This window comes from Dama dama, chromosome 28 (genome assembly GCF_033118175.1).
Source record: "Dama dama isolate Ldn47 chromosome 28, ASM3311817v1, whole genome shotgun sequence".
NCBI lineage: Eukaryota > Metazoa > Chordata > Mammalia > Artiodactyla > Cervidae > Dama > Dama dama.
Window position 1 is genome coordinate 38,511,938 of NC_083708.1, and position 25,542 is coordinate 38,537,479.

The window sequence follows — 25,542 nt, forward strand, 5'->3', positions numbered from 1 at the left end:
CAGGGTCTTTTCAAATGAGTCATTTCTTTGCATCAGGTGGCCAAAGTATTGGAGCTTCAGCTTCAGCATCAGTCCTTCCTATGAATATTCAGGACTGATTTCCTTTAGGATGGACTGGTTTGATCTCCTTGCAGTCCAAGTGACTCTCAAGAGTCTTCTCTAACACCACAGTTCAAAAGCATCAATTCTTTGGCGCTCAGCGTTCTTTATAGTCCAACTCTCACATCCATACATGACGAGTAGTCAGCAGTAAAAGTAGGAAGAGTGTCTATTCATATTTGTTGCACAAATGTGCTGTCTGTACCTATGTATGTGATGGGTGCAGTAGTAGTACAAAGCTTTTTGTAGGAGCTGAGGCTTCAGGGATGGATGAAGAAAGGTTTAGGAGAAGGATATTATAAGCAGCTTGTGCAAAGTGGTTCTCCTTGTTTCTTGTATTTTTCAGTGTAAGAGAAAAGTTTTAATATACCTTTCATAGTAAATGATACAATACACTTAGGAATCTTTGGGATTTTGACAATTTAGATTACACAGTTAATAAAATTAATCTAATGGTATAGTATACTATATCTTAAGTGCAAAATACATAGTTTTTCTTTCTTTTTATCATATCACCAGAGGCTTCCCTGGTGGCTCAGTGGTAAAAAGTCCACCTACCAATGCAGGAGAATCAGTTTCCATTCCTGAGTTGGGAAGATACCCTAGAGAAGGAAATGGCAACCCACTTCTGTATTATTGCCTGGAAAGTTCCATGGACAGAGGGGCCTAGTGAGCTGCTGTCCATGGGGTTACAAAATAGTCAGACTTGACTTAGTGACTGAAGAACAACAAAGCATAGGTACAAAATTCTTTTTTCTTATGAGAACTTTTAAGAGCTATTGCCTTAGCAACTTACAGGTATACAATACAGTATTATTAATGATAGTCAGCATCCTGCATGTGGTTCTTTATGGCTGGAGCTTAAGGCTAAAGAAAGGCAATGCCAAAGAATGCTCAAACTACTGCACAGTTGCACTCATCTCACATGCTAGAAAAGTAATGCTCAAAATTCTCCAAGCCAGGCTTCAGCAATATGTGAACCGTGAATTTCCAGATGTTCAAGCTGGTTTTAGAAAAGGCAGAGGAACCAGAGATCAAATTGCCAACATCCGCTGGATCATCGAAAAAACAAGAGTTACAGAAAAACATCTATTTCTGCTTTATTGACTATGCTAAAGCCTTTGACTGTGTGGATCACAATAAGCTGTGGAAAAATTATGAAAGAGATAGGACTACCAGACCACCTGACCTGCTTCTTGAGAAACCTATATACAGGTCAGGAAGCAATAGTTAGAACTGGACATGGAACAACAGACTGGTTCCAAATAGGAAAAGGAGTACGTCAAGGCTGTATATTGTCACCCTGCTTATTTAACTTATATGCAGAGTACATTATGAGAAATGCTGGGCTGGAAGAAGCACAAGCTGGAATCAAGATTGCCGGGAGAAATATCAATAACCTCAGATATGCAGATGACACCACCCTTATGGCAGAAAGTGAAGAGGAACTAAAAGCCTTTTGATGAAAGAGGAGAGTGAAAAGGTGACTTAAAGCTCAACATTTAGAAAACTAAGATCATGGCATCTAGTCCCATCACTTCATGGGAAATAGATGGGGAAACAGTGAGAGACTTTATTTTTGGGGGCTCCAAAATCACTGCAGATTGTGATTGCAGCCATGAAATTAAAAGACGCTCACTCCTTGGAAGGAAAGTTATGACCAACCTAGATAGCATATTAAAAAGCAGAGACATTACTTTGCCAACAAAGGTTTATCTAGTCAAAGCTATGGTTTTTCCAGTGGTCATGTATGGGTATGTGAGTTGAACTGTGAAGAAAGCTGAGCGTCGAAGAATTGATGCTTTTGAACTGTGGTATTGGAGAAGACTCTTGAGAGTCCCTCGGACTGCAAGGAGATCCAACCAGTCCATCCTAAAGGAAATCAGTCCTGGGTGTTCATTGGAAGGACTGATGCTGAAGCTGAAACTCCGGTACTTTGGCCACCTCATGCGAAGAGTTGACTCATTTGAAAAGACCCTGATGCTGGGAAAGATTGAGGGCAAGAGGAGAAGGGGATGACAGAGGATGAGGTAGTTGGATGGCATCACTGACTCAATGGACATGAGTTTGAGTAAACTCTGGGAGTTGGAGATGGACAGGGAGGCCTGGCATGCTGGGAACATGGGGTCGCAAAGAGTCAGACACGACTGAGCGACTGAACTAGCTAATTAACTAACTAAGGCTTCAGAAATAAGTAGAGGGCAAAGAAGTTATGAAAGTGCCTCTGCGGAAAGATAAAGGATTTTGACAGTTATGATTTGCATGTTAGAAAGATCTGTGCTCAGTCCCCTTTAAGTAGCTTTCCCGGAAGTCCCATCCAGTGACTTCCACTTCTAGCTCATTTACCAGTCCTAGCAGTGAGGAAGGCTAGGATGTATAGACCCTTACTTGGGTACATGCTGCCTAGAATAAAACTAGAATCTGTTACTAGGTAACAGGAAGGGAGTATGGGTATATGGTAGGCAGCCATGCATATGGTGTATGTTCAGGTATATGGTACATGTGCAACAAGAAGGATTGAGAATAAAAGTAGGGAGACCAATTTAGTATAATACCTAAGTAGTAGCACATGTGTAATGTCTTACAAAAGAGATTTGACTGACATTCTTAAAACATGAGAATGGAATCTTTAAGCTCTTCTGCTGGGAAATCTAGAGGATTTAACCTGTTATTTTGTTACAGGAACTCTTAAGTTCTTGGAGCAAAAAATTATGCTTTAATTATTTTAACCTTTAGGTTTAAAAATTTCTTTTTCTAATCAAACATTTAGTAAAATTAAGTTGTTGCTTAGTCACTAAGTTGTGTCTGACTCTTTTGAGACCCCCATGGACTGTAGCCTGCCAGGCTCCTCTGTCCATGGAATTTTCCAGGCAAGAATACTGGAGTGGGTTGCATTTCCTTCTTCAGGGGATCTTCCCAGACCAGGGATCAAACTCGCATCTTTTGAATTGGTAGGCAGATTCTTTACCAATGAGACACCAAGGAGTACTGAGGACGATTAACATTGGTAAGCATGGCCTTGATAGAAATCACCTTATACTTTTTCAACTGTATAGCAATCATACATTAAAAAGGGATGTACATTAGTTTTTCTGGAAGATGAAATAACATAATTTTTTTTATATGTATCTTTTTGGATGTTATACAGTTATCACCTATTACTGTTTTGAAGAATTGTGATGACATATGTACATATAAAATCAAATTTACCATTTTAATCTTTTTAAGTATACAGTGATGTTGAATACATTATTTGTGCCACCATCACTTCCATCTTTCCACAAATTCTTTTCATCTTGTAAAACTGAAACCCTATAGCAAAGAAAGCTCCCCAATTTTTCCCTTTACCCAACCCATAGCAAACACTATCCTACTTTCCTGCTTGGCAGGTGGATTCTTTACTGCTGAGCTACCTGGGAAAGCCCCTACTTTCTATCTGTATGAATTGGACTATCCCCAGTACCTGTATAAGAAGGATCATGCAGTATTTGTACTTTTGGGACTTCCTTATTTTATCTAGCGTAATGTCCTCAAGATTATTTTATGTTGTAGTAATGTGCAGGCTTTTCTTCTTTTTCGAGGCTGGTTATGCTCCATTGTATGTATGTATGTGTGTGTGTATACATATATATATGTATCTTGTTTATCCACTTACCTGTCAGTGAAGAGTTGAGCGGCTTCCACCTTTTGGCTATTGTGAATTCTGTTATGAACATGAGTGTACAGATATTTCTTTGAGAATCCTCACTTTTAAATCTTTTGGCTATATACCCCAAAGTGTAATTTCTGAATAATAATTCTATTTTTAATTTTTTGAAGCATTGCCGTACTGTTTTCTATAGCAACTGCACCATTTTACATTCTTACCAACAGTACACAGGGGTTCCAGTTTCTTCACATCCTTGCCTTGTTTTAGTCCTTGAAATTTTTTTTTTGATAGTATTAATAGCTGTTATATGTTAGTATCCATTGTATTGAATTTTTTTTTGAAGGTTTAAAAATATCAAAGAGTGATTTTAGTGTGATCCCATGGCAGTAAGTCTTAATAAATGGAAAAAGAATCACTCAATTTTGCTACTCTAATAAAAATATTATTTGAATGTTATTTGGATATATATTCTTCAGTCTTTTTCAGGCCTTTATCTTTTGGTTTTATGTTGTAGGCATTTCTCATTTTTTAAACATGTTTTGTACAGCCATCATTTGAATTTGAATTTTCCAAGGAAATGTTGCAAATGCAACGTGATTGAATGCTTAACATTTTGTAATTGTTTTTTACATATAGCTAAGTGCTTGGTTTGTGTGATTTTAATTTCATAGAAGACTGGATGATATAGCGACTAAAAGTGTAGTCTGGAAGTAGACAGTCTGGGTTTGAATTGCAGGTCTGCCACTTCAGGCTATGTGCATTTAGGCAAGTTTCTTAAGCTCACTGTGTCTCAATTTCTTCATCTGTTAAGTGAGGATAATAACAGAAGTTATCTCAAAGTTGTAAAGACCAAATGAGTTAGTACTTGTAGAGCTTTAGGACAGTAACTAGCTCATCATACATCCTATAGAAGCCTTTTCTGCATAATTGTTTTATTAGGTGAGATCTTATCTCTTTGACTTTTAAAAAATATATGCGATATACAAGAAGTTACTGTGTCTTGGGTCTTTAGTTTAAAATGTCACAAGCTTAGAGGAGGGTGTAGACTATAAAGTTGTTTTGGGAGTTAAGAGAAGGTACATCTGAGGCAGATAGTGCTGGGCAAATTGCTGCATTAGTAATATGATATAACCATCTTTTGGGAACTGTGACCTTCTGGCAGGCATTTAGCCTTGTCACCTACTCTAGGCTCTTTTGACCATCTCAGCCTTTTTGCTTTGCTTCTTTGGGTTTCCTTGCCCACACAGCTCCCCAGGTTTCTCGGTTTGGCACTTTATGTTTCCTCTGTTCTTGTTTAGTCACTAAGTCGTGTCTGACTCTTTCGCGACCCCATGCACTGTAGCCTGCCAGGTTCCTCTGTCCATGGGATTTCCCAGGCAAGAACACTGGAGTGGGTTGCCATTTCTTTTTCCAATATTCCCTCTGTTTCCTAGTTAACAACTTTTGTTGTTAATTTATGTCAAATGCACTTGATGTAAAATTTTTGCAGAATGTAAGACTCTGTGATTATAATACGACATTTCATTTGATGGTCAGTATAAGTCTGAGAGAGTAAAGTCAGTACGTACTGCTGGAGAGGTAAAGTCCTCATTGAACAACTCTCGTTATATGAGAGATTCAGTGACCTGACTGATGTCACAAAGCAGTTAAGAGATTTAGCTGGAACTTGAATTCAAGCCATCTGACCTCAAGGCAGTGTTTCTTTCTTCACATATTATCATGTTTTAAAATAATACTTTTCTTTCTTTACTAATTATTTGATGATATTTTAAAGGATTTTTTGATATTACATAAAGATAACATGCCTCCGTCTTTTAAATTTAATAGCTAGTAAAATTTATCTGACTCCTTTTCTCATATACCAGCTGCATTTTGTAGTCCTTAAGCCCAGTATCCGTAAAGAATGAAACGAAATCTGAGATCTATGTATTTTATCTGATTAAGTTCTTAATCTTTCACATGAATGTTTTCTGAACAGAGTTTCACGTTTCGTGCTTATATTTATTTTATACTATTCAAACAAGGTAGATTTCCCCCATACTGCCTAGCATATGTAGTATCTGGCTCATTTCAACATTGCTGTCAGACTTAAATTAAATCTTGGCATTAGAGTATCTTTACAGTTCTACTTTTCCCCTTCCCCCTCTGCAGGTCTGTTTTTAATTATTTTTCTCCTATATTCTGAATAGTCTCTGGTTCTAAGAATGTACCTTGAGCTGTCTAGTGTATCATAGTTCATTATGTGAAGTATATTTTTCTACTTAATTTCTTATATATTCCTTATATTGGCTCTCTCACGTGATTTAAAAAATTTGTTGTTAGGATTTTCAATAGTGTAAATAACCTGTATTGGTGAGAGTTATAATTAGTTAACTTTTGAATTACACTTTCACCTTTTAGAATTATAATTAGTTAACTTTTGTTTTTTTTTTCCCCACATAATTAGTTGTGTAATGTATAATAAACTCTGAATGATATCAATATATTATTGATTTATTCATTGTCAAATCCCAAATCTGGTTTCCTCGGCAGATGTATAGACTTGTGATAGGCGTTTGGCATTTTGTGTTTGGGGCAGTGTAACTTTAAATCTGCATAAACTTCTCTGCCTTTTGCCTCTGCTGTGTTCGTAGATTCCAGGAGGCTTCGTGTATGGACCTCGAGCGTTGGAGGTAGCAGACTTTTCAGCGGAAGGTAAAGCAGAGTGTTGCCTTCTGGTGTCATTGTGTGTGTGTGCGGGGGTGGGCATGTGACAGGTGAGAGCTTTGCACAAAATAATTTATAATGGTGCTTTTCACAAAATGTAAAACCAAGCTAATACTTGGAAATTTTATTCAGTATTACTAAAATCCATAAAAAGTAGAAAACTTTGAATAGAACTCCAGACTAAATTTCAGCCTCTCTGCTGTTAGCCAAAGAGTAAGAGTGAAAGGAAAGCGTATAGTGCATGCTATCTGACTTTCTCAGACTTGGTTTTACTATGATTTCTTCCTGGGAAGGTATCCAAATCATTATTCATACGCTGTATTCTTCCTTGCTGCTCCTTTTGCTGAAAGATTGCTTCACAGTAAATAGGCAGCCTCGTTGGTGACTCATGACTGGAGGACAGACATTTTTGCTCTAGGTCCCATGTGCCAAAAATCTTTGTTTCTCATATGCTAATTACCTCTCTTCAGAACTTGTTAATATGCTCTTCTCTCAAGTTAGTTCTTGTTTCAGTAGAGAAACAAACACATCCCACTCATTTGTAAAATATGTTTTTATGGAGACCTTCTTAATGAGTTATTTTTAAGAAAATAACATGACATAACTTCCCTGGGTAATGCTTCTTTGATTTTTTAAAAAAATACAAATATTTTGCCATTTAGGTGCCAGATATTATAGATATTACTTTCTTTGAATTTATGAAACCGTTTATGAATTTTATTCAGATGATACTTAAGTGCAGGTTGTTTTTTTTTTTTTAAGACCTATAGCAGCTAACAATGTTGCATTCTTAAACTTAATAAGTTTTTAGATAGATTCCTAATGGGAATTAGAGGAATGGTTTTCTTTATCTTCCTGAAATTATATTTGTATTGATATCAAGTGGCTGCATCTTATATTGTATATTAAGGACATACACCTTATGTGATATAGGGTATTTATTAAATATCTACTCTGTGCCCTACACAGAGTCACTCCATTTTATAGTCAACTTAGTTTCACTATTTCATTTTTTTCCTATTCAGAGATAGTGCTTTCCTTAACTAGAGGAGTTTCAGGCTGTTTATTGAGATTAGCTGCAACTTTACCACTTAAGCCCTCTCTCCTTTCTTTGGTTCTCTTCAGTAGCCATTTGGAGGATATTTTCTATCTACCAACAATAGATTGGAAGTAACTTCTTGAAGGCCATTTCATACTTCATTTTTAGGTTAGTCTGCTGTTTTCACTGCTGTTGAATTATGCAGCCTTCTATTTGTTTAGCTAATCTTTCTGTGATGTGTTTTGTTATTAGTTGAGTATCTCAATAGATTTTCTAGTCACTAACATAGAAGATATAAAATAAACTGCTCATATCAAGGCATAGAAAGACTCTTCCCCAGTTCCTCATCCCCACAACTTCTGTGAGAAGGATGTGATGAAATGGTTACAAAAGTAGTTTCTCAAAGATAATTTATTTTTTAGAGCTGTTTTAGGTTTACAGAAAGATTGAGTGGAAAGTAAATAGAGTTCCCGTATGCCTCAACCTCATTCTCCCCACCCGCCATCTCCCTATGACTAACATCTTGTTTTAGAGGTATGTTTGCTGCAATTGAACCAGTACTGTTACATTATTATTAATTAAATCCATAGTTTTACCTTAAAGTTCACTCTTTGTGTTGTAGATTCTATAGGTTTGACAAATATATGACATGTATCAACCCTTACAGTATCATGCAGAATAATTTCACTGCTCTAAATATACGCTGTGTTATAGGAGAATGGGGCACAAGAGGATGGTCATGTCACAAGTCTTGGGGATGTTCCTGGAATGGGCAGCCTAGTGAGAGTCCTTGGCTTTGTGCAGGCAAGAATTCAAGCCATAGTAAAGTGAACACAGGTTTATTTAGATACATATTCCATAGGCGCAATGTGAATGTCTCAGAAGGCGAGAGTGGCCCCTCACTGTGAGGCAGTTTATTTCCGTGGGAAAAAGTGGGAAGAATATTCTAACTGTCTTGGGTAAGGGGTGGGGATTTCTGGAAATCAGCCACTCCCTACGTTTTGACCTTTTATGGTCAGTGTCAGAGCTGTCATGGCACATAGCAAGGGTGTATAGTGGGTGTATAGTGAGGCTCCAGGTGGACCGGAAGTAGAATCTTCCTCCATTTTGGGCCTAGTTGGTTCTGACCAATATTTGTCATATCTCTGTACGGCTGTGTCATTCTTTTAATGGTTGTGTCCTGCCCGCTTCCGTCCTCTCTCACTTGTGGTCCATCCATTCATCCCTGCCTTCCTTCCTTTGAGCCCCCAGCAAGCACAGACATTTTTTTGTCTATATAGTTTCCTCTTTTCAGAACATCATAGTTGTAATCATATAGTTTGTAGTCTTTTCAGTTTTGCTTCTTTCACTTAGTAGTAAGCAAGTAAGTAAGCTTCCTCTCTATGCCTTCTCATGGTTTGATAGCTCATTTCTTTTTAGTGCTGAATAACACTGCATTATCTGGATATACCACAGTTAATGTATCCATTCACCTACTGAAACATATCATGGTTGCTTCCAAGTTTTGGCAATTATGAATAAAGTTGCTATAAACGTTCATATGCAGATTTTTATGAGGACATAAGTTTTCAATTCCTTTTGGTGAATGCCGTGAAGTGCTATTGCTTTATCATATGAAAAGAGTATGTTTACTTTTGTAAGAAACTATCACCCAGTGTGATTATACCATATCAACTTGAGTTTGTCAATGTCCACAAAAAGACTGGCTGGGATTTCCATTGGGATTATGTTGAATCTATAGATCAAATTGAGAAGAATTGACATCTTGACAATTTTAGGCCTTCTTTGCTATATACATGGAATATCTCTCAGATATTTTTTGATTTCTTTCTTCAGTTTTATAGTTTTCCTTATATAGACCCTGTACATGTTTTGTTAGAGTCATAACTAGGTAATTCATTTTTGGAGCTGCTGTTTTAAATGTTAAATTGTGTTTTTAATTTCCATTTCCAACTTTTCATTGCTGGTGTATAAGAAAGTATTGGCTTTTGCATATTAACCTTCATCCTGCAGCCTTGCTGTAATTGTTTATTTGTTCCAGGGGTTTGCTTGTTGTCCTTGGGATTTTCTCCAAAGACAGTTATACAAATACACTTTTATTTCTTCCTTAATCTCTGTAATTTTTATTTCCTTCCACATTTTATTGCATTGGCTAGGACTCCCAGTATGATTTTGAATAGGATGGTGAGAGCAGATATTCTTGCCTTGTTCCTGATCTTATTGGGGAAACCATCAGTTTTCTTCATAAGCTATGATAATCGCAATAAATTATCCTAATCAGTAGTATAGGAGATGTAAAGTATTGCTTATATCAGGTCACAGGAGGATTCATTCTCCCCACAGCCCTTTCCCTAACCTAAACTTCTTTGAGACAGATAGGATTAAATTGATGGTTATAAAAATATTTTAAATGAGGGAATTAAGGCAGTTTTTCATATTATACCTTATTTTTAGTAACTATGAATATTACTTAGTTCCTTTACTCTCTTGTGAACTTCTATAGGGCAAAGACTATCTCAGTATATTATCATAACCCTTGTCGTGTCCAGTATGCAGTACAATTGGCATAACTATTTGTTGAATGAAAAACTTAATTTTTAGACTCTTGCTGTAAACTTCTGTCTTATTAGAAAAGGCAGAAAACCAGTAGCATTAGTCCTCTAATATATTCAACCAATCAGATACTTGACAGTTGCAAGGTATCGTGATGGCTACAAAGATACACATAATAATGATACCTCCTCTCAGGAAACTTATTACCCATTTAGGAAAGGTTAACTTCAAATGTCATGTTCCATTTTTGCTGATATGTATTTCTCAGAAGCTCTTACTCCTATGTTTCTTTTAAGCATTCCAACTGAAATATCTGTTTATGGACTAATTGGGTGGAAGAAGTGGGTAGTGGACACTCTGCTAGATATTTTACATATATAATCTCATTTATCTTGAAAATTGTGCAGGGTTACTATTTTTAATTAATAGGTGTAAAAACTGGTAATATGAGAGTATGCATATCTTCTTTGTTGTCTGATTTAATATAATAGGTGTATAATTCTATACCTTAAGCTCTTTAAATCACATACTGTGAAAAAGTAACTTTACAGAGTGGTATATGATGAATGTCAGGTGTATAGTACAGAAATGTGCTTGGTGAATGCAGAGAAGAAAGCTTTGACCTCAGGATAGAACTAGTTCATAAAATTTCTGGAAAGCTTGACCTTGTCTGATGGATCGAAGACTAAGGCAAAGAGAGATCAGGAAGATCAGTCAATGTGGAAAAGACTGAGGGCCAAAAAGAACAAGTATTTTGTGATTTGACAGTGTCATAAAAATTTCTGCTGTTGTAGTAAAATGAAATAGAGCAAATTTTGTCTATTATCTTAAGAACTACTCCATTTTTCTCTTAAAGTAATTTCCACTGAATTCGCTTATTGTTTGTTGAAGATGAGAGAATAGATCACAGGACCAGTGTGTAAATCTCATGTCATCAGTTGCCAAGGACGTCTTTGCTGAGTTCCAGTGATCAGTGCAGCAAGTGTGGAGGGAGTAAAAGCATGGAGGAAAAGTGGAAGATCAAAGGAGTCCAAAATAAAGGACTTTCCTAAAGTCAAGTGTGGCTAAGCACCCCGGAAATTGCCCTTAACGTGCTGAAATTTGTGGAGTTGCAACGGTGTCCTTGCTTTCAATGAAGTTAGTGTTTATTTGGGAAGACCAGAGTATGGTAACATAATCAGAAACCACTCAGCCATGGGCTTCCCTGGCGGCTCAGTTGGTAAAGAATCCGCCCATGATGCTGGAGACCACCTGCAATGAAGGAGACCTAGGTTCAGTCCTTGGATAGGGAAGATCCCCTGGAGAAGGAAATGGCGACCCACTCCAGTAATCTTGCCTGGAAAATCCCATGGACAGAGGAAACTGGCAGGCTACAGTCCATGGAGTCACAAGAGTCGGACACAACATAGCAACTGCACCATCACCACCAGTCGTGTTAAGCACCATATAATGTAGACTGTTAATACCGTGGGGTCCTTCTCCTTAAATAATGTTCTTCAGGGTTCTCTTCTCTTTGCTATTCTCATAACTTTAATTTCTGTCTCTTTTCACACTCTGTCCTAGCCCACATCTTCCTTCTAAGCAACAGATGTATCCAAATGCCTTTTGGACATCTTCATTTAGACAGGACCACAGTCCTCTCAATGGACATCTTCAGTTAGACAGGACCACAGTCCTCTCAATGGACATCTTCATTTAGACAGGACCACAGTCCTCTCAGTGGACATCTTCAGTTAGACAGGACCACAGTCCTCTCAGTGGACATCCTCAGTTAGACAGGACCACAGTCCTCTCAGTGGACATCCTCAGTTAGACAGGACCACAGTCCTCTCAGTGGACATCCTCAGTTAGACAGGACCACAGTCCTCTCAGTGGACATCCTCAGTTAGACAGGACCACAGTCCTCTCAGTGGACATCCTCAGTTAGACAGGACCACAGTCCTCTCAGTGGACATCCTCAGTTAGACAGGACCACAGTCCTCTAAGTGGACATCCTCAGTTAGACAGGACCACAGTCCTCTCAATGGACATCCTCAGTTAGACAGGACCACAGTCCTCTCAATGGACATCCTCAGTTAGACAGGACCACAGTCCTCTCAATGGACATCCTCAGTTAGACAGGACCACAGTCCTCTCGATGGACATCCTCAGTTAGACAGGACCACAGTCCTCTCAATGGACATCCTCAGTTAGACAGGACCACAGTCCTCTCAATGGACATCCTCAGTTAGACAGGACCACAGTCCTCTCAATGGACATCCTCAGTTAGACAGGACCACAGTCCTCTCAATGGACATCCTCAGTTAGACAGGACCACAGTCCTCTCAATGGACATCTTCAGTTAGACAGGACCACAGTCCTCTCAACGTCAACTTACAAAAGCTTTTGTCTTGTTCTTTTTGACTCAGTGTGTGGCACCCAGTTGACCGTCAAATGAGTATCAAATGAGTTGACACTCATTCTTACTTTACTTCCTCATTTCTAACCACACATTCTGTTGGATCAGTTCAGTTCAATCACTCAGTCGTGTCAGACCCTTTGCAACCCCATGGACTGTAGCATAGCAGGCTTCTCTGTCCATCACCAACTCCCAGACCTTGGTCAAACTAATGTTCATTGAGTTGGTGGTGCCATCCAACCATCTCATCCTCTGTGGTCCCCTTTTCCTGCCTTCAGTCTTTCCCAGCATCAGGGTGTTTTCAAATGATGCAGTTCTTCGCATCAGGTGGCCAAAGGATTGGAGCTTCAGCTTCAGCATCTGTCCTTCCAATGAAAATTCGGGACTGACTTCCTTTAGGATGGATTGGTTTGATCTCCTTGTAGTCGAAGGGACTCTGAAGAGTCTTCTGCAACACCACAGTTCAAAAACATGAATTCTTCGGCACTCAGCTTTCTTTATGGTCCAACTCTCACATCCATATATGACTACTGGAAAAACCATAGCTTTAACTAGACAGACCTTTGTTGGCAAAGTAATGTTTCTGCTTTTTAATATGCTGTCTAGGTTGGTCATAGCTTTTCTTGCAAGGAGCAATCATCTTTTAATTTCATGGTTGCAGTCACCATCAGTGATTTTGGAACCCAAGAAAATAAAGTCTGTCACTGTTTCCATTGTTTCCCCATCTATTTGCCATAAAGTGATGGGACCAGATGCCATGATATTCCTTTTTTGAATGTTGAGTTTTGAGCCAGCTTTTTCACTCTCCTCTTTCACTTTCATCATGAGGCTCTTTAGTTCCTCTTTGCTTTCTGCCATAATGGTGGTGTCATCTGCATATCTGAGGTTATTGATACGGCTCCCAGCAATCTTGATTCCAGTTTGTGTTTCACCCAGCCCAGCATTTCACATGATGTACTCCGCATGTAAGTTAAATAAGCAGGGTGACAACTTACAGCCTTGACGTACTCCTTTTCCTATTTGGAACCAGTCTTTTGTCCTATGTCCTGTTCTAACTGTTGCTTCCTGACCCGCATACAGATTTCTCAGGAGGCAGGTCAGGTGGTCTGGTGTTCCCATCTCTTTCAGAATTTTCCACAGTTGGTTGTGATCCTCACAGCCAAAGGCTTTGACATAGTCAATAAAGCAAAAGTAGATGTTTTTCTGGAACTCTCTTGCTTTTCCTGTGATCCAGTGATGTTGGCAGTTTGATCTCTGATTCCTCTGCCTGTTGATACTGTTTCCTAATTATCTTTCAGACCCATCTGCTTTTATTTCCTCTGCCACCATCCTGATTTAGACTGTAGCCGTCTCTTAAGCTCCTGCCGAGGTCTTATTTAGTCAGTTTTTGGTGGAGTACAGTTGCTTTATTGCACTATATTTATTACTCTCTGATGTGCAGCGGTGATTCAGCTGTACATACACATCTCTCTCCCATCTTTGGATTTCCTGCCCATTTAGGCCACCATAGCAGAGACCCTTTAATGTTATTCTCCCTGTTCTCTCCTCACCTCCTACCTGTTCACAAAAGCGCAGTTTGCTTAAAATCCTTTTCTTCTTGGGATGCAGTCCAGTTTCCTTAATGTGGCTTACCTGTTCTGTCTGAACTGGCCCTGCCTCGTTTTCCTTCAGCTCTAACTTGCTTTCCCCATTCTAAAGCAGCTTTACTAAAGTTCCCATGCATTGTTCTCTTTTGCCTCTGAGCCTTGGCACATTCTGTTCCTTTTCTCCAGAAGGGGAGAGAGAAGAAACGAAACTGTAGTGACCAGAAGCACTGACTCAGGTGAATCTTAGATCTGCTCCTTAACTAGCTGTGTGATCTAGAATGATGTAACCACTCTGCTTTCAGTGTCCTCATTTGTAACAATGGAGAGAGTATAATACTTGCTCCCTGGCATGTTGATGAGGATTAAAAGAGTTAATGTAGTTGAGGTTCTAAGAATGATGCCTACCTTACACTGAGTACTATAGAAATAGAGCAATTTTTTATAATTCTTACTATAAATGTATTGGGATAGTAGACAGCATAACCTTTTATATTTTAAAGATGATTTAATGACAAAATAAATATGCTTTTTCCCCCCTCATAAATTACAACTTGATTGGCTCGTTATTATTGGTATTTTTGTTCTTGGCTGGGCAATGGCTTCCTTTTTCTGATCTCTTGTTTTTCAGTTTTTTAGGTTTTTAGTGACTAGAATTTGATTTTAGGTTGACATTCCGGTGAAATGGAGCGTCTGACATGGATCATTAGGTCTACCTGAATTTTTCTATAAACTAATCCAGGTCAACCTATATGGAAACTAAAAGAAAATTAATTCTTAATAGCTAATAGCTGAATTTTTACTTTATGATATATGTCATGTTGATTAAAATTTCAAGTAAAGTCCTTTAAAGGAATTCACTTTTTCCATATTTCAGAGATTGTGGATTATAATGGTTCAAATGGTTTGAATTCTAGCAAAGATATTATGTTAGGAATAGACTCTCTGAAAGGAAGAACTCTGTTTTTCTCAGTGTTCACAATTCTGCTTACACTGAATACTTTCCAGTATACTTCCGACACCAGAGGTGTACATAGGTTTTTTTCCCATACTGACCAGTTCTGAGACACCAGCTGGGAATCCTACAGTTTAACTCAGTTTCGACACTAAGTGCTCAGAGTTGGTACAGACTCCAGATTAAGGGCTTAGTCCCACTAGACTGCCCCTCTGCAGATGCTGGTGGCAACTGATGGGTCCCCAAGTTGCCCACAGCCTCTCACTCAGCTACCAACTAGAGGTTCCCATGACCCCCTCCTCAGGTTCAGTCATGTACTAGAATGCCTCATAGAACTCAGGACAACAGTTTACTTACTGGGTTACTGGTTAATTACAAAGGATATATTAAAGGATACAAATGAACAGCCAGATGAAGAATATATAGGGTTAAGTCTGTGTCTGGAAGGGTCCCAAGCACAGGAGCTTATGTTCTCATGGAATTTTGGGATGTGCCAACTGCCCACCCCTCCCCAGCAAGTGGATGAGTTCTTGTTCACCAACCCAGAAGCTCTCTGAACTCTGTACTTGAGGGATTTTTATGGAGGCTTCATAATGTAGACGTGATAGATTAAATTGTTGACCATTGGTGGATAATTAAATCCCCAGGCTCCCATTTGGGTTGGGGCAGCAGTACGGGCCGCTGAAAGTTCTAATCACCTGGTTTGTTCCCCTTGCAACCAGTCCCCATCCAGTAGCTATCTAGGGACTTGCCAAAAATCACTTTTATAACATAAACTCAGATGTGGTTGAAAGGGATTTGTTACGAATAACTAAAGAGCTTTCTTTTATTTTTATCCTTCTGGAGATATTCCAGGAGTAAAAAATGAATAATATGATAAAAGATGCTCCTATCCTCTAATCGCTTAGGAAATTACAAGTATTTTAGGAGCTGTGACCCAGGAGCCCTGGAGGAAGACCCCACAATATATGTTTCTTACTCTATTACAATATCACATTCTCTATTATCATGGTACTTAAGATCAGCAGGAGAAACAGGTAAAAACTTAAATCTTATCAAAAGAGGAGTCCTCAGTGGTCTAGATTTGGCTGAACTTGCAGTAACATGGTGAAAAACGTGTATGTATTTTAACTTTTAAATGTTGATTTTGATATCTTGCTAGTTTCTTTTTTGAATATTTGTTTTTCATTGATACTTACAATTTGATATAACTTTGTGAAGATTGACATCTAAAAGTGTAACTAAAGAAGCTGGTTGATGATCTAGTTCTATCTGTTCTGATGGTGCTAGACTAGAGAATGACAAAATATTGATACTTTTCTCCTTCTCTTCTAGGAGATTGTTGCTTTCTGGTGAAATTTTAAATATGCATACGTTTCCAATAAATATCGGTGTTTGATTCTTACTGTCATTTGAATTTTATTCCCCAGAATATTTTATTTTATCTTTAGGATATACATTTTTAAAAGAAGATTTTCCAGATTTTCTGTTATGCTGAAAATATCTTTTAAGTTGATCAAGACTAATAAACAAGTTTATTTCAATGCAACAAATGTTTAGTTTCTTCTATTTGTAAGGTACTTTGTTAGCTCCTAAAAAATATACAAAAATGAGTAAGGTGTTTTTCCTCCATCTCCAAAAGAGAGAGGAGACTATGAATCAATTTTAAGGAAGTGTAATAACAAAATAGAGTTTGGTATAGTTTTTTTGTTTTCCTTTGAGTGAATTTTGAACAAAATCTTTGCTCTACTAATCATGTTCTTTCAAAACATCAACCATCAGGTGGTTGGTATAACCACCTCCTTTTCATTCTTTCCAGTTTGACTTCCCTTCTGCATTTGATGCTTTTGCCACTTACTTTTTGATACTGTTCTTTGGCTTCTATATACAACTTACTATTTTTCTTTTACTTCTCTAGCTACTGTTTATTAGTTGCTTCCCTCCTCATTTTTTTTCTTCTTTTTTATTAAGAAAAGTTTTGTACATAAATAAGGGAATAATTATATTATTTGAAAATTCTTTAGGTTTAGTCAGAATCTGCAATAACCCCAGGAGTGCAGTGAGTCCGGTTTAATTATGCCATAAAGCAGTCTGCCTAGTTTCTTCAGTTTTACCATTTATGGTTTTTATAAAAGCTATCCATATGGGTCCACTTGGTTTGGACTCATAGACAAATTGGTCTCCAGCCAGATACTCCATCTTGTTATGTATCACACCTCTCCATAGAGCTGAAATGCTCCCTTAAAGAAAAACTTTAAAAAACCTCACAAACTCCAGTTTAGATTTGGCAGTCACTGTACTGTGGTGTTTGAGTATTTGAGACTTAGCAATAAATAGTGTTTTAAAACTTAAAAAAGTTTTATAAAAGCAGAGACGTTCAAAGTTCAAACTCTAGAACAATTAATACCCACATAAGCTCCATCTAGGTTTAGCTGTTGTTATCATTTTTGTATGTTTTTTCTCTCTTACTCTTTATATATGTAAATTATTTTTTGTTGTCATAGAACCATTTTGAAATTAAGTTGCCACTGTCATGACATGCTACCCTAAAATACTTCTATATCTCCTAAGAATAAAATATTCTCCTGCATAACCATGATGCCATTGTCCTGTGTTTAAAACAAGTAATTGAAAAAGAAAATTTACCACTGTAAAATAATATATAATGTCTAGTCTATGTTTAAAATTTCCCAGGTGTCCTGAAAATACATTCTTGTAGCTGTTTTTAATGTGAGCATCAATCTAGCCAAGGTTTTCATGCATAATATTTGGTTGTTACATGTCTTGAGTAGACTAATACTCTGACCTTTTTTATGAGTCCTTTTTGGTTTTTATTTTTTAGAAGGCAGACCAATTTTCTGGTAGTGTCTCGTGTCTAGATTTGCCTATTATCAAAGTCCCTGATGTTTCCTACAACCTGTTGAAGGGTGGCATTCAGTAGAGAAGGGCCTTCCAACCCCTGTGGCTTTGCTACTGTGACTATGAGGTTATGAATCCCATTATTAATCATCTTAAGTTCTTTGGCCACTGGTGAAATTTGGGTCAGTGACAGCCCATGAGTCCTTTCGCCTCCACCCATGAGCATTGTCAGTTTACTCTGGCAAACAATATGCATGTTAACGTTAGGTAGGTGCCAGGCTGAAGTTGAAGTTCCAGTACTTTGGCCACCTGATGTAAAGAGCCGACTCATTGGAAAAGACCTTGATGCTGGGAGAGATTGAAGGCAAAAAGAGGATGAGATTGGTTGGATGGCATCACCAGCTCAATGGACAGGAGTTTGAGCAGTCTCCGGAGATGGTGAAGGACAGGGAAGCCTGGTGTGCTGCCGTCCACGGGGTGGCAAAGAGTCGGACACGACTAGGTGACTGAACAACAGCATCAGGATGTGAAAGAGCCCAGGCCACCGCCTTTCAGCTCTTCTCTGCTGTGTTCTCTCTCTCTGTGATCACGTTTACTCCTCTGATTTTAACAGTTGCCTGTGTAAGGAAGTTTTCTGAATTGCACTTTATTTCCTTCTGTTCATCTCCTCCTGGCTACCCAGTAGTCACTCTAAAATCTACACTCCAGAAATGAATTTATTCTTTACTTGCTAACTGGCTCATTGTCAGTACTGTCCTTTGTTTGGGTCAGTGGGAGTAGGAGGTATCGTGTAACTAGCCTTGCTTTCACTGAGACAACGCACTGACTGGAAACCTCAGTCTTCAGCTGTTTTGCTGGTTAGCACTCTCTTGTTTACATGTACACATATGTGCATATGTATTTATTCATCAAAAACTTCTTAAGTACAATGTTTCTGTATACATTTGGCCACAGTAGATAAGACTATATCTGGATGGCCTCTTGGATGCATTCCTTCCATTCTTACCATATTTATTCTAATTTTGGTCTTCATCAATCCTTCCTAGAACTTTTTACAATGTTCTCTCTACCTCTGGCTTAAACCCTGTGATTCATTGTACATTCTGTCTTATTGAGAATACTTGATCATATGTTTCTTTCTTTTTTTTTGATCATATGTTTCTCTTGCTTGAAAACCTCTGATGGCTTCCCATATTATACAGGAAAAATGATATCTTTTTAGCATATCATAAAAGACTATGCTAATTCCATCTTCTTTGGTCTTTTTATGTATTACTTCATCTCTTGGGTTCTAACTGTACCTGTCTTCTGCTGATTTCTTGAGTATAATGTGGATTTTACTCTTCAAACTTTGTTCATACATTTCCGGTGTCCTTAAGGCTCTGACCCCTCTTCTATGCCTAATGAAATCCTGCTTATGTTTCAAGCCCAGCTTGGAATGTTCCCTTTGAAAATTATTTACCTAATATCCCTCTTTATCTACTCCCTGCACCAGAACCAAAGCCTTAACATTCTTTATCTGATGTACTTTGGACATTCGTCTGTTATAGTGCTTATCAGATTGCATGCCTTGCTTTTGTGTTTCTCGGTGTAAAGGTTCACAAGGGAAAGAATCATCTTGTTTTTTCTTCTAAGAGCACAAAGCCTGGCACATAGCACATGTTTAGTAAAGCATTTCTGAAAGGGAAGTCTGACATTCCTTGCTTTACCTTCTATAGCAGGTAAGTCTAACTCGAGATCATGAATTCTCAAAGGAAGATAATAGTTTAATAAGGTAATTGGTTTACACTAAATATCTGATAATGATTCAGTTTAGTTCAGTCGCTCAGTCGTGTCTGACTCTTTGCAACCCCATGAATCGCAGCACGCCAGGCCTTCCTATCCATCACCAACTCCCAGAGTTTACCCGAACTCATGTCCACTGAGTCGGTGATGCCATCCAACCATCTCATCCTCTGTCGTCCCCTTCTCCTCCTGCCCTCAATCTTTCCCAGGATCAGGGTCTGTTCAAATGAGTCAGCTCTTTGCATCAGGTGGCCAAAGTATTGGAGTTTCAGCTTCAACATCGGTCCTTCCAGTGAATGCCCAGGACTGATCTCCTTTAGGATGAACTGGTTTAATCTCCTTGCAGTCCAAGGGACTCTCAAGTCTTCTCCAACACCACAGTTCAAAAGTGTCAATTCTTTGGCACTCAGCTTTCTTTGTAGTCCAACTCTCACATCTATACATGACTACTGGAAAAACCATAGCCTTGACTAGACGGACCTTTGTTGACAAAGTAATGTCTCTGCTTTTTATTATGCTGTCTAGGTTGGTCATAACTTTCCTTCCAAGGAGTAAGCGTCTTTTAATTTCAAGGTTGCAGTCACTATCAGTGATTTTGGAACCCAGAAAAATAAAGTCAGCCACTGTTTCCACTGTTTCCCCATCTATTTCTCATGAAGTGATGGGACCGGATGCCATGATCTTAGTTTTCTGAAAGTTGAGCTTTAAGCCAACTTTTTCACTCTCCTCTTTCACTTTTATCAAGAGGCTCTTTAGTTCTGCTTCACTTTCTGCCATAAGGGTGGTGTCATCTGCATATCTGAGGTTATTGATATTTCTCCCTGCAGTCTTGATTCCAGCTTGTGCTTCTTCCAGCCCAGCGTTTCTCATGATGTACTTGCATAGAAGTTAAATAAGCAGGGTGACAATATACAGCCTTGATGTACTCCTTTTCATATTTGGAACCAGTTCTAACTGTTGCTTCCTGACCTGCATACAGATTTCTCAGGAGGCAGGTCAGGTGGTCTGGTGTTCCCATCTCTTTCAGAATTTTCCACAGTTTATTGTGATCCACACAGTCAAAGGCTTTGGCATAGTCAATAAAACAGAAGTAGATGTTTTCTGGAACTCTCTTGCTTTTTTGATGATCCAGTGGATGTTGCCAATTTTATCTCTGGTTCCTCTACCTTTTCTAATTCCAGCTTGAATATCTGGAACTTCACGGTTCACATACTGTTGAAGCCTGGCTTGGAGAATTTTGAGCATTACTTTGCTAGCATGTAAGAGAGTGCAATTGTTTGGTAGTTTGAGCATTCTTTGGCATTGCCTTTCTTTGGGATTGGAATTAAAACTTAACCTTTTCCAGTCCTATGGCCACTGGTGAGTTTTCCAAATTTGCTGGCATATCGAGTACAGCACTTTCACAGCATCATCTTTTATTTATTTATTTTTTTCACAGCATCATCTTTTAAGCTTAACACTTTAAAAAAATATTTGTTTATTTTTGTCTGCACTGGGTCTGCATTCCTGGGTGTGGGCTTTCTCTAGTTGTGGTGAGTGGGGGCTACTCTCTAGTTGTGGTGCATTGGCTTCTCATTGTGGTGGTTTCTCTTGTTGCAGAGCATGGACTCTAGGGTGCTTGGGCTAAATAGTTGTGGTGCATGGGCTTAATCAACCTTATAATGTGTGGAATCTTCCTGGACCAGGAATTGAACCCATGTCCCCTGCATTGGCAGGTGGATTCTTAACCACCAGACCACCAAAGAAGCCTCTGTTTTTGATACCCAAATCATAAAGCATTACTGCAGATATATTTGTTTTAATTAAAATCATTTCTGAGCGGAAGAATTTGCCATAAATAGGAGTTTCTGAAATTTTATTATTTTAAAGCTTTTAAAATAATAAATGTATATCTGAATTAGAATTGTGAATGAAACAAATAGTATAAAATGAACATTGTTTAGAGAAAGGGAAGTATATTAATTAATAAATCAGTTTTAAGAGAAGAGATTAAATAAAAGTAGTCTTTCTAAAGAATGGAGGTAAAAACAGTCAGATTTCCATGTTGCAAGAGAATACTCAACTTGAATAAGGGAGACTCTTACTGTACTTTGGTGATGTTTAGAGAATGAGTAGATGAAATATATGACAGATGAAACATAAAGAAGGTGCTGGTATTATTACATGATTTGTTAATAAGGGGAATACAAAATATTAGCAATATCCTGTGGTGGTGGTTGTTCATTTGCTAAGTCTGGTCTAATTATTTGCAACCCCATGGACTGCAGCACTCCAGGCTCCTCTGCCCTCCAGTATCTCCTGAAGTTCACTCAAATTCATGTCCATTGAGTCGGTGAACCCTGAGGTACAAGGTTTTTAATATTTTAGAATTATTTTTGAAGGAATATTGTCATTTAAATTAAAAATCCTGATAATTAAAAATGCTATGGTGTTGAATTGTTATGGCAAATCAAATGATGTGATATCTGGGTTTTGTTTCAAAATAATCAAGAAAAGTGGAGGTAGTAGAAATAAGACTGGCCATGTGTTGATAATTGTTGTAGCTATATGATAGAGTATCACTGTCATTTATTTTGTAAAGAGTTTTCAAATAAGGAATCATTACTGCTATGCTGAGTGCATATAGAGTGATATTGAGTAATTCAGAATTACCAGTGTAAAACTAAATGATACTTCTTTAGTTTTGTTTTCCAAGTTTTTATTCCATATTGTTTTGTTCTTTTTCTTTGAGATATGGAAGCCTCTTAAATTACTAAGCCAAATCATCACATATTAAGGGAAAGAGATATAACATTCATTTATGGCAGGATTCTTCTCGAAGAAAACAATTATTGACAAGCCTACAGCTAACATCATACTCAGTGGTGAAAAGCTGAAAGCACTCTCACTAAGATCAGGAATAAGACGAGAATGCCCACTCTCACCATGTTTATTCAGCATAGTTTTGGAAGTCCTAGCCATAGCAATCAGAGAAGAAAAAGAAATAAAAGGAATCCAAATTGGAAAGGAAGAAATAAAACTGTCACTGTTTGCAGATGACATGATACTATACATAGAAAATCCTAAAGATGCCTTTAGAAAACTACTAGAGCTCATCAATGAGTTCAGTAAAGTTGCTATATTCAAAATAAGTACCCAGAAATCTTTTGCATTTCTATACACTGTCTTCGAAATACTGGAAAGAGAAATTAAGGAAACAATTCCATTTACAACAAAAAGAATAAATACCTAGGAATAAACCTACCTAAGGGGGCAAAAGATCTGTATTCCAAAATCTGTCAGACACACAAAAAAGATGATGCATGTGGAAAGATAAACCATGTTCTTGGATGGGAAGAATCGGTATTGTTAAAATCACCATAGTACCCAAGGCAGTCTACTGATTTTATGCAATCCCTATCAAATTGCCAATAACATTTTTCACAGAACTGGAACAAAAAATTTAAAAATTGTGTAGAAACACAAAAGACCTTGAATAGCCAAAACAGTCTTGAGAAAGAGTACTATATTTCTGGTGATTTCATTAATTTGAATTCTGTTCTTAAAGTTTGGCAGAGAAAAAGGACGAATTCATAGAATTGTTTGTTTTCTTAAGGGATGTGAGACAGAAATTCAGAAATTGTTCTTTCTTCTTCCTGCTCTCTTTTTCTCCTTTTCTCATTCCCATGTTGCTTCAACTTCTTTTTGAGGTGCCAAAAAAAATTCCTCCAATCCAGTATCACATCTGTGGGATCAAGTCCTTTAAATCTGAAACTCCCTCAGTACATTTTTTTTTTTTAAACTGGGGTATATTGACAAGCAATATTAGTTCCAGGTGTAAAACACTGTAATAATTCAATATTTGTATATAGTGAAATGATCACCACAGTAAGCCTGTTAACATCTTTAGGGCATCTCCCCTTTGGACTTCTCAGATATTTTATTTTTGATTGGAGATTTTCTTTCTAGCTGAAAGAAAGATTTACAAGCTGAAGAATCTTCAGAGATGTGACCTGAGTCTCCTTCTTAATGGTATCATCCTCTTCATCAACCAAGCTCAGAAACCCAGACTTATCCTGGATTCAGACTTCTTAATTTTCATTATTTGTTCATTTGGTCCTGCCAATTCCTCTTCTAAAATGACTGTCACAAGTATTCCTTCTTTTTGCCAGTCTTACTGTTGCCATTCTGTTTTGGAGAATGTTGTGCTTGGAAGGTTTCATCTGAGCTCTGCTTCTGGCTGCTAGCCTAGCTCCTTCATTTCCATGAGGCGGTTTTAACAGGACTGTCGTCAGCCCCTTTTGGAAGCTGACATTGTCTTATGCTGATCCAGGGTCTTTCCTTGTCAGGCTTTCATTGCAGTTATCTCCTCATTGTTTTCCATACCTCTAATCTCAGTCCTTTCTAATAAGAGTAATCTTTGTACATAACTTTCCTTGCCATTAGGATAAAATCTTGTATTTACTGGTCTCTGTTCATGTCATCCCCCACTTCAGTACACTTGCCTGGAAAATCCCATGGACGGAGGAGCCTGGTGGGCTGCAGTCCACGGGGTCTCGAAGAGTCGGACACCACTGAGCGACTTCACTTTCATTTTTCACTTTCATGCACTGGAGAAGGAAACGGCAACCCACTCCAGTGTTCTTGCCTGGAGAATCCCAAGAATGGGGGAGCCTGGTGGGCTGCCGTCTATGGGGTCGCACAGAGTCAGACACGACTGAAGTGACTTAGCAGCAGCAGCATTCATGTCATCACTTCTCTGCTTAGTCGTTATTGGCACAATTAGACAAAATGGCAGTTTCACCCATCTTCACAGCCTTTCTCTCCTTCACCTACATAATCAAATTAGTTACTAAATTCTGTCACCCCTAATGTTATTCAGTTGCCAAGTCATGTCCAACTTCTTGTGACCCCATGAATTGCAGCACGCCAAGCTTTTCTATCCTTCACTGTCTCCAGAATTTGTTAAAGTTCATGTCCATTGAGTTGGTGATTCTATCTATCTATCTCATCCTCTGCTACCCCCTTCTCCTTTTGCCTTCAGTTTTTCCTAGCATCAGGGTCTTTTTTCAGGGAGTTGGCTCTTCACATCAGGTGGTCAAAGTATTGGAGCTTCAGCTTCAGCAGCAGTGTTTCCAATTCATATTAAGGGTTGATTTCCTTTAGGATTGATTGGTTTCATCTTGCTGTCCAGGGGATGACTCTCAAGAGTTTTCCTCAGCACCACAGTTGGAAAGCATCAATTCTTTGATGCTCAGCCGTCTTTGTGGTCCAACTCTCACATCCTTACATGACTACTGGAAAAACCATAGCCTTGACAATACAGATCTTTTGTCGGCAAAGTGATGTCTCTGCTGTTTAATATATGCTGTCTAGGTTTGTCATAGTTTTACTTCCAAGGAACAAGTGTCTTTTAATTTCATGGCTTCAGTCAGTCCATAGTGATTTTGGAGCCTAAGAAAATAAAATCTGTCACTGTTTCCACTTTTCCTCCTTCTATTTGCCATGAACTGATGGGACTGGATGCCATAATCTTAGTTTTTTGAATGTTGAGTTTTATGCCAGCTTTTTCACTCTCTCCTTTCACCTTCATCAAGGGGCTCTTCAGTTCCTTTTCACTTTCTGCCATTGGAGTGGTATCATCTGCATCTGAGGTGGTCGATATTTCTCCCAGCAATCTTGATTGTGACTTATCCAACCCAGCATTTCATATGATGTACTCTGCATATAAGTTAAATAAGCAAGGTGACTGTATACAGCCTTGACATACTCCTTTCCCAGTTTGGAACCAGTCTGTTGTTCCATGTCTGGTTCTAACTGTTGTTTCTTGGCCTGCGTACAGATTTCACAAGAAGGTAGGTAAGGTGGCTTGGTACTCCTATCTCTTTAAGAATTTTCCACATTTTCTTGTGATCCACATAATCAAAGGCTTTAGCA

General features: G+C 38.2%; 1 protein-coding gene across 5 annotated transcripts in view; it reads left to right on the plus strand.

Annotated features, from left to right (window-relative positions):
- Positions 1 to 25,542, plus strand: part of CDK19 (cyclin dependent kinase 19) — a 270,457-nt gene that overhangs the window by 129,219 nt on the left and 115,696 nt on the right. For 4 of the 5 annotated variants that reach the window (XR_009690968.1, XM_061131788.1, XM_061131787.1 and 1 more), the window contains exon 2: positions 6,382 to 6,442. The exons of the other annotated variant lie outside the window; for it this stretch is intronic. Coding sequence is in view for 1 of the 4 variants with exons in the window: in XM_061131785.1 (XP_060987768.1) it covers positions 6,382 to 6,442 (61 nt within the window). In the remaining 3 variants the exon portion in view is untranslated. The remainder of the gene's footprint in view (positions 1 to 6,381; positions 6,443 to 25,542) is intronic. 5 annotated transcript variants of the gene reach the window in all.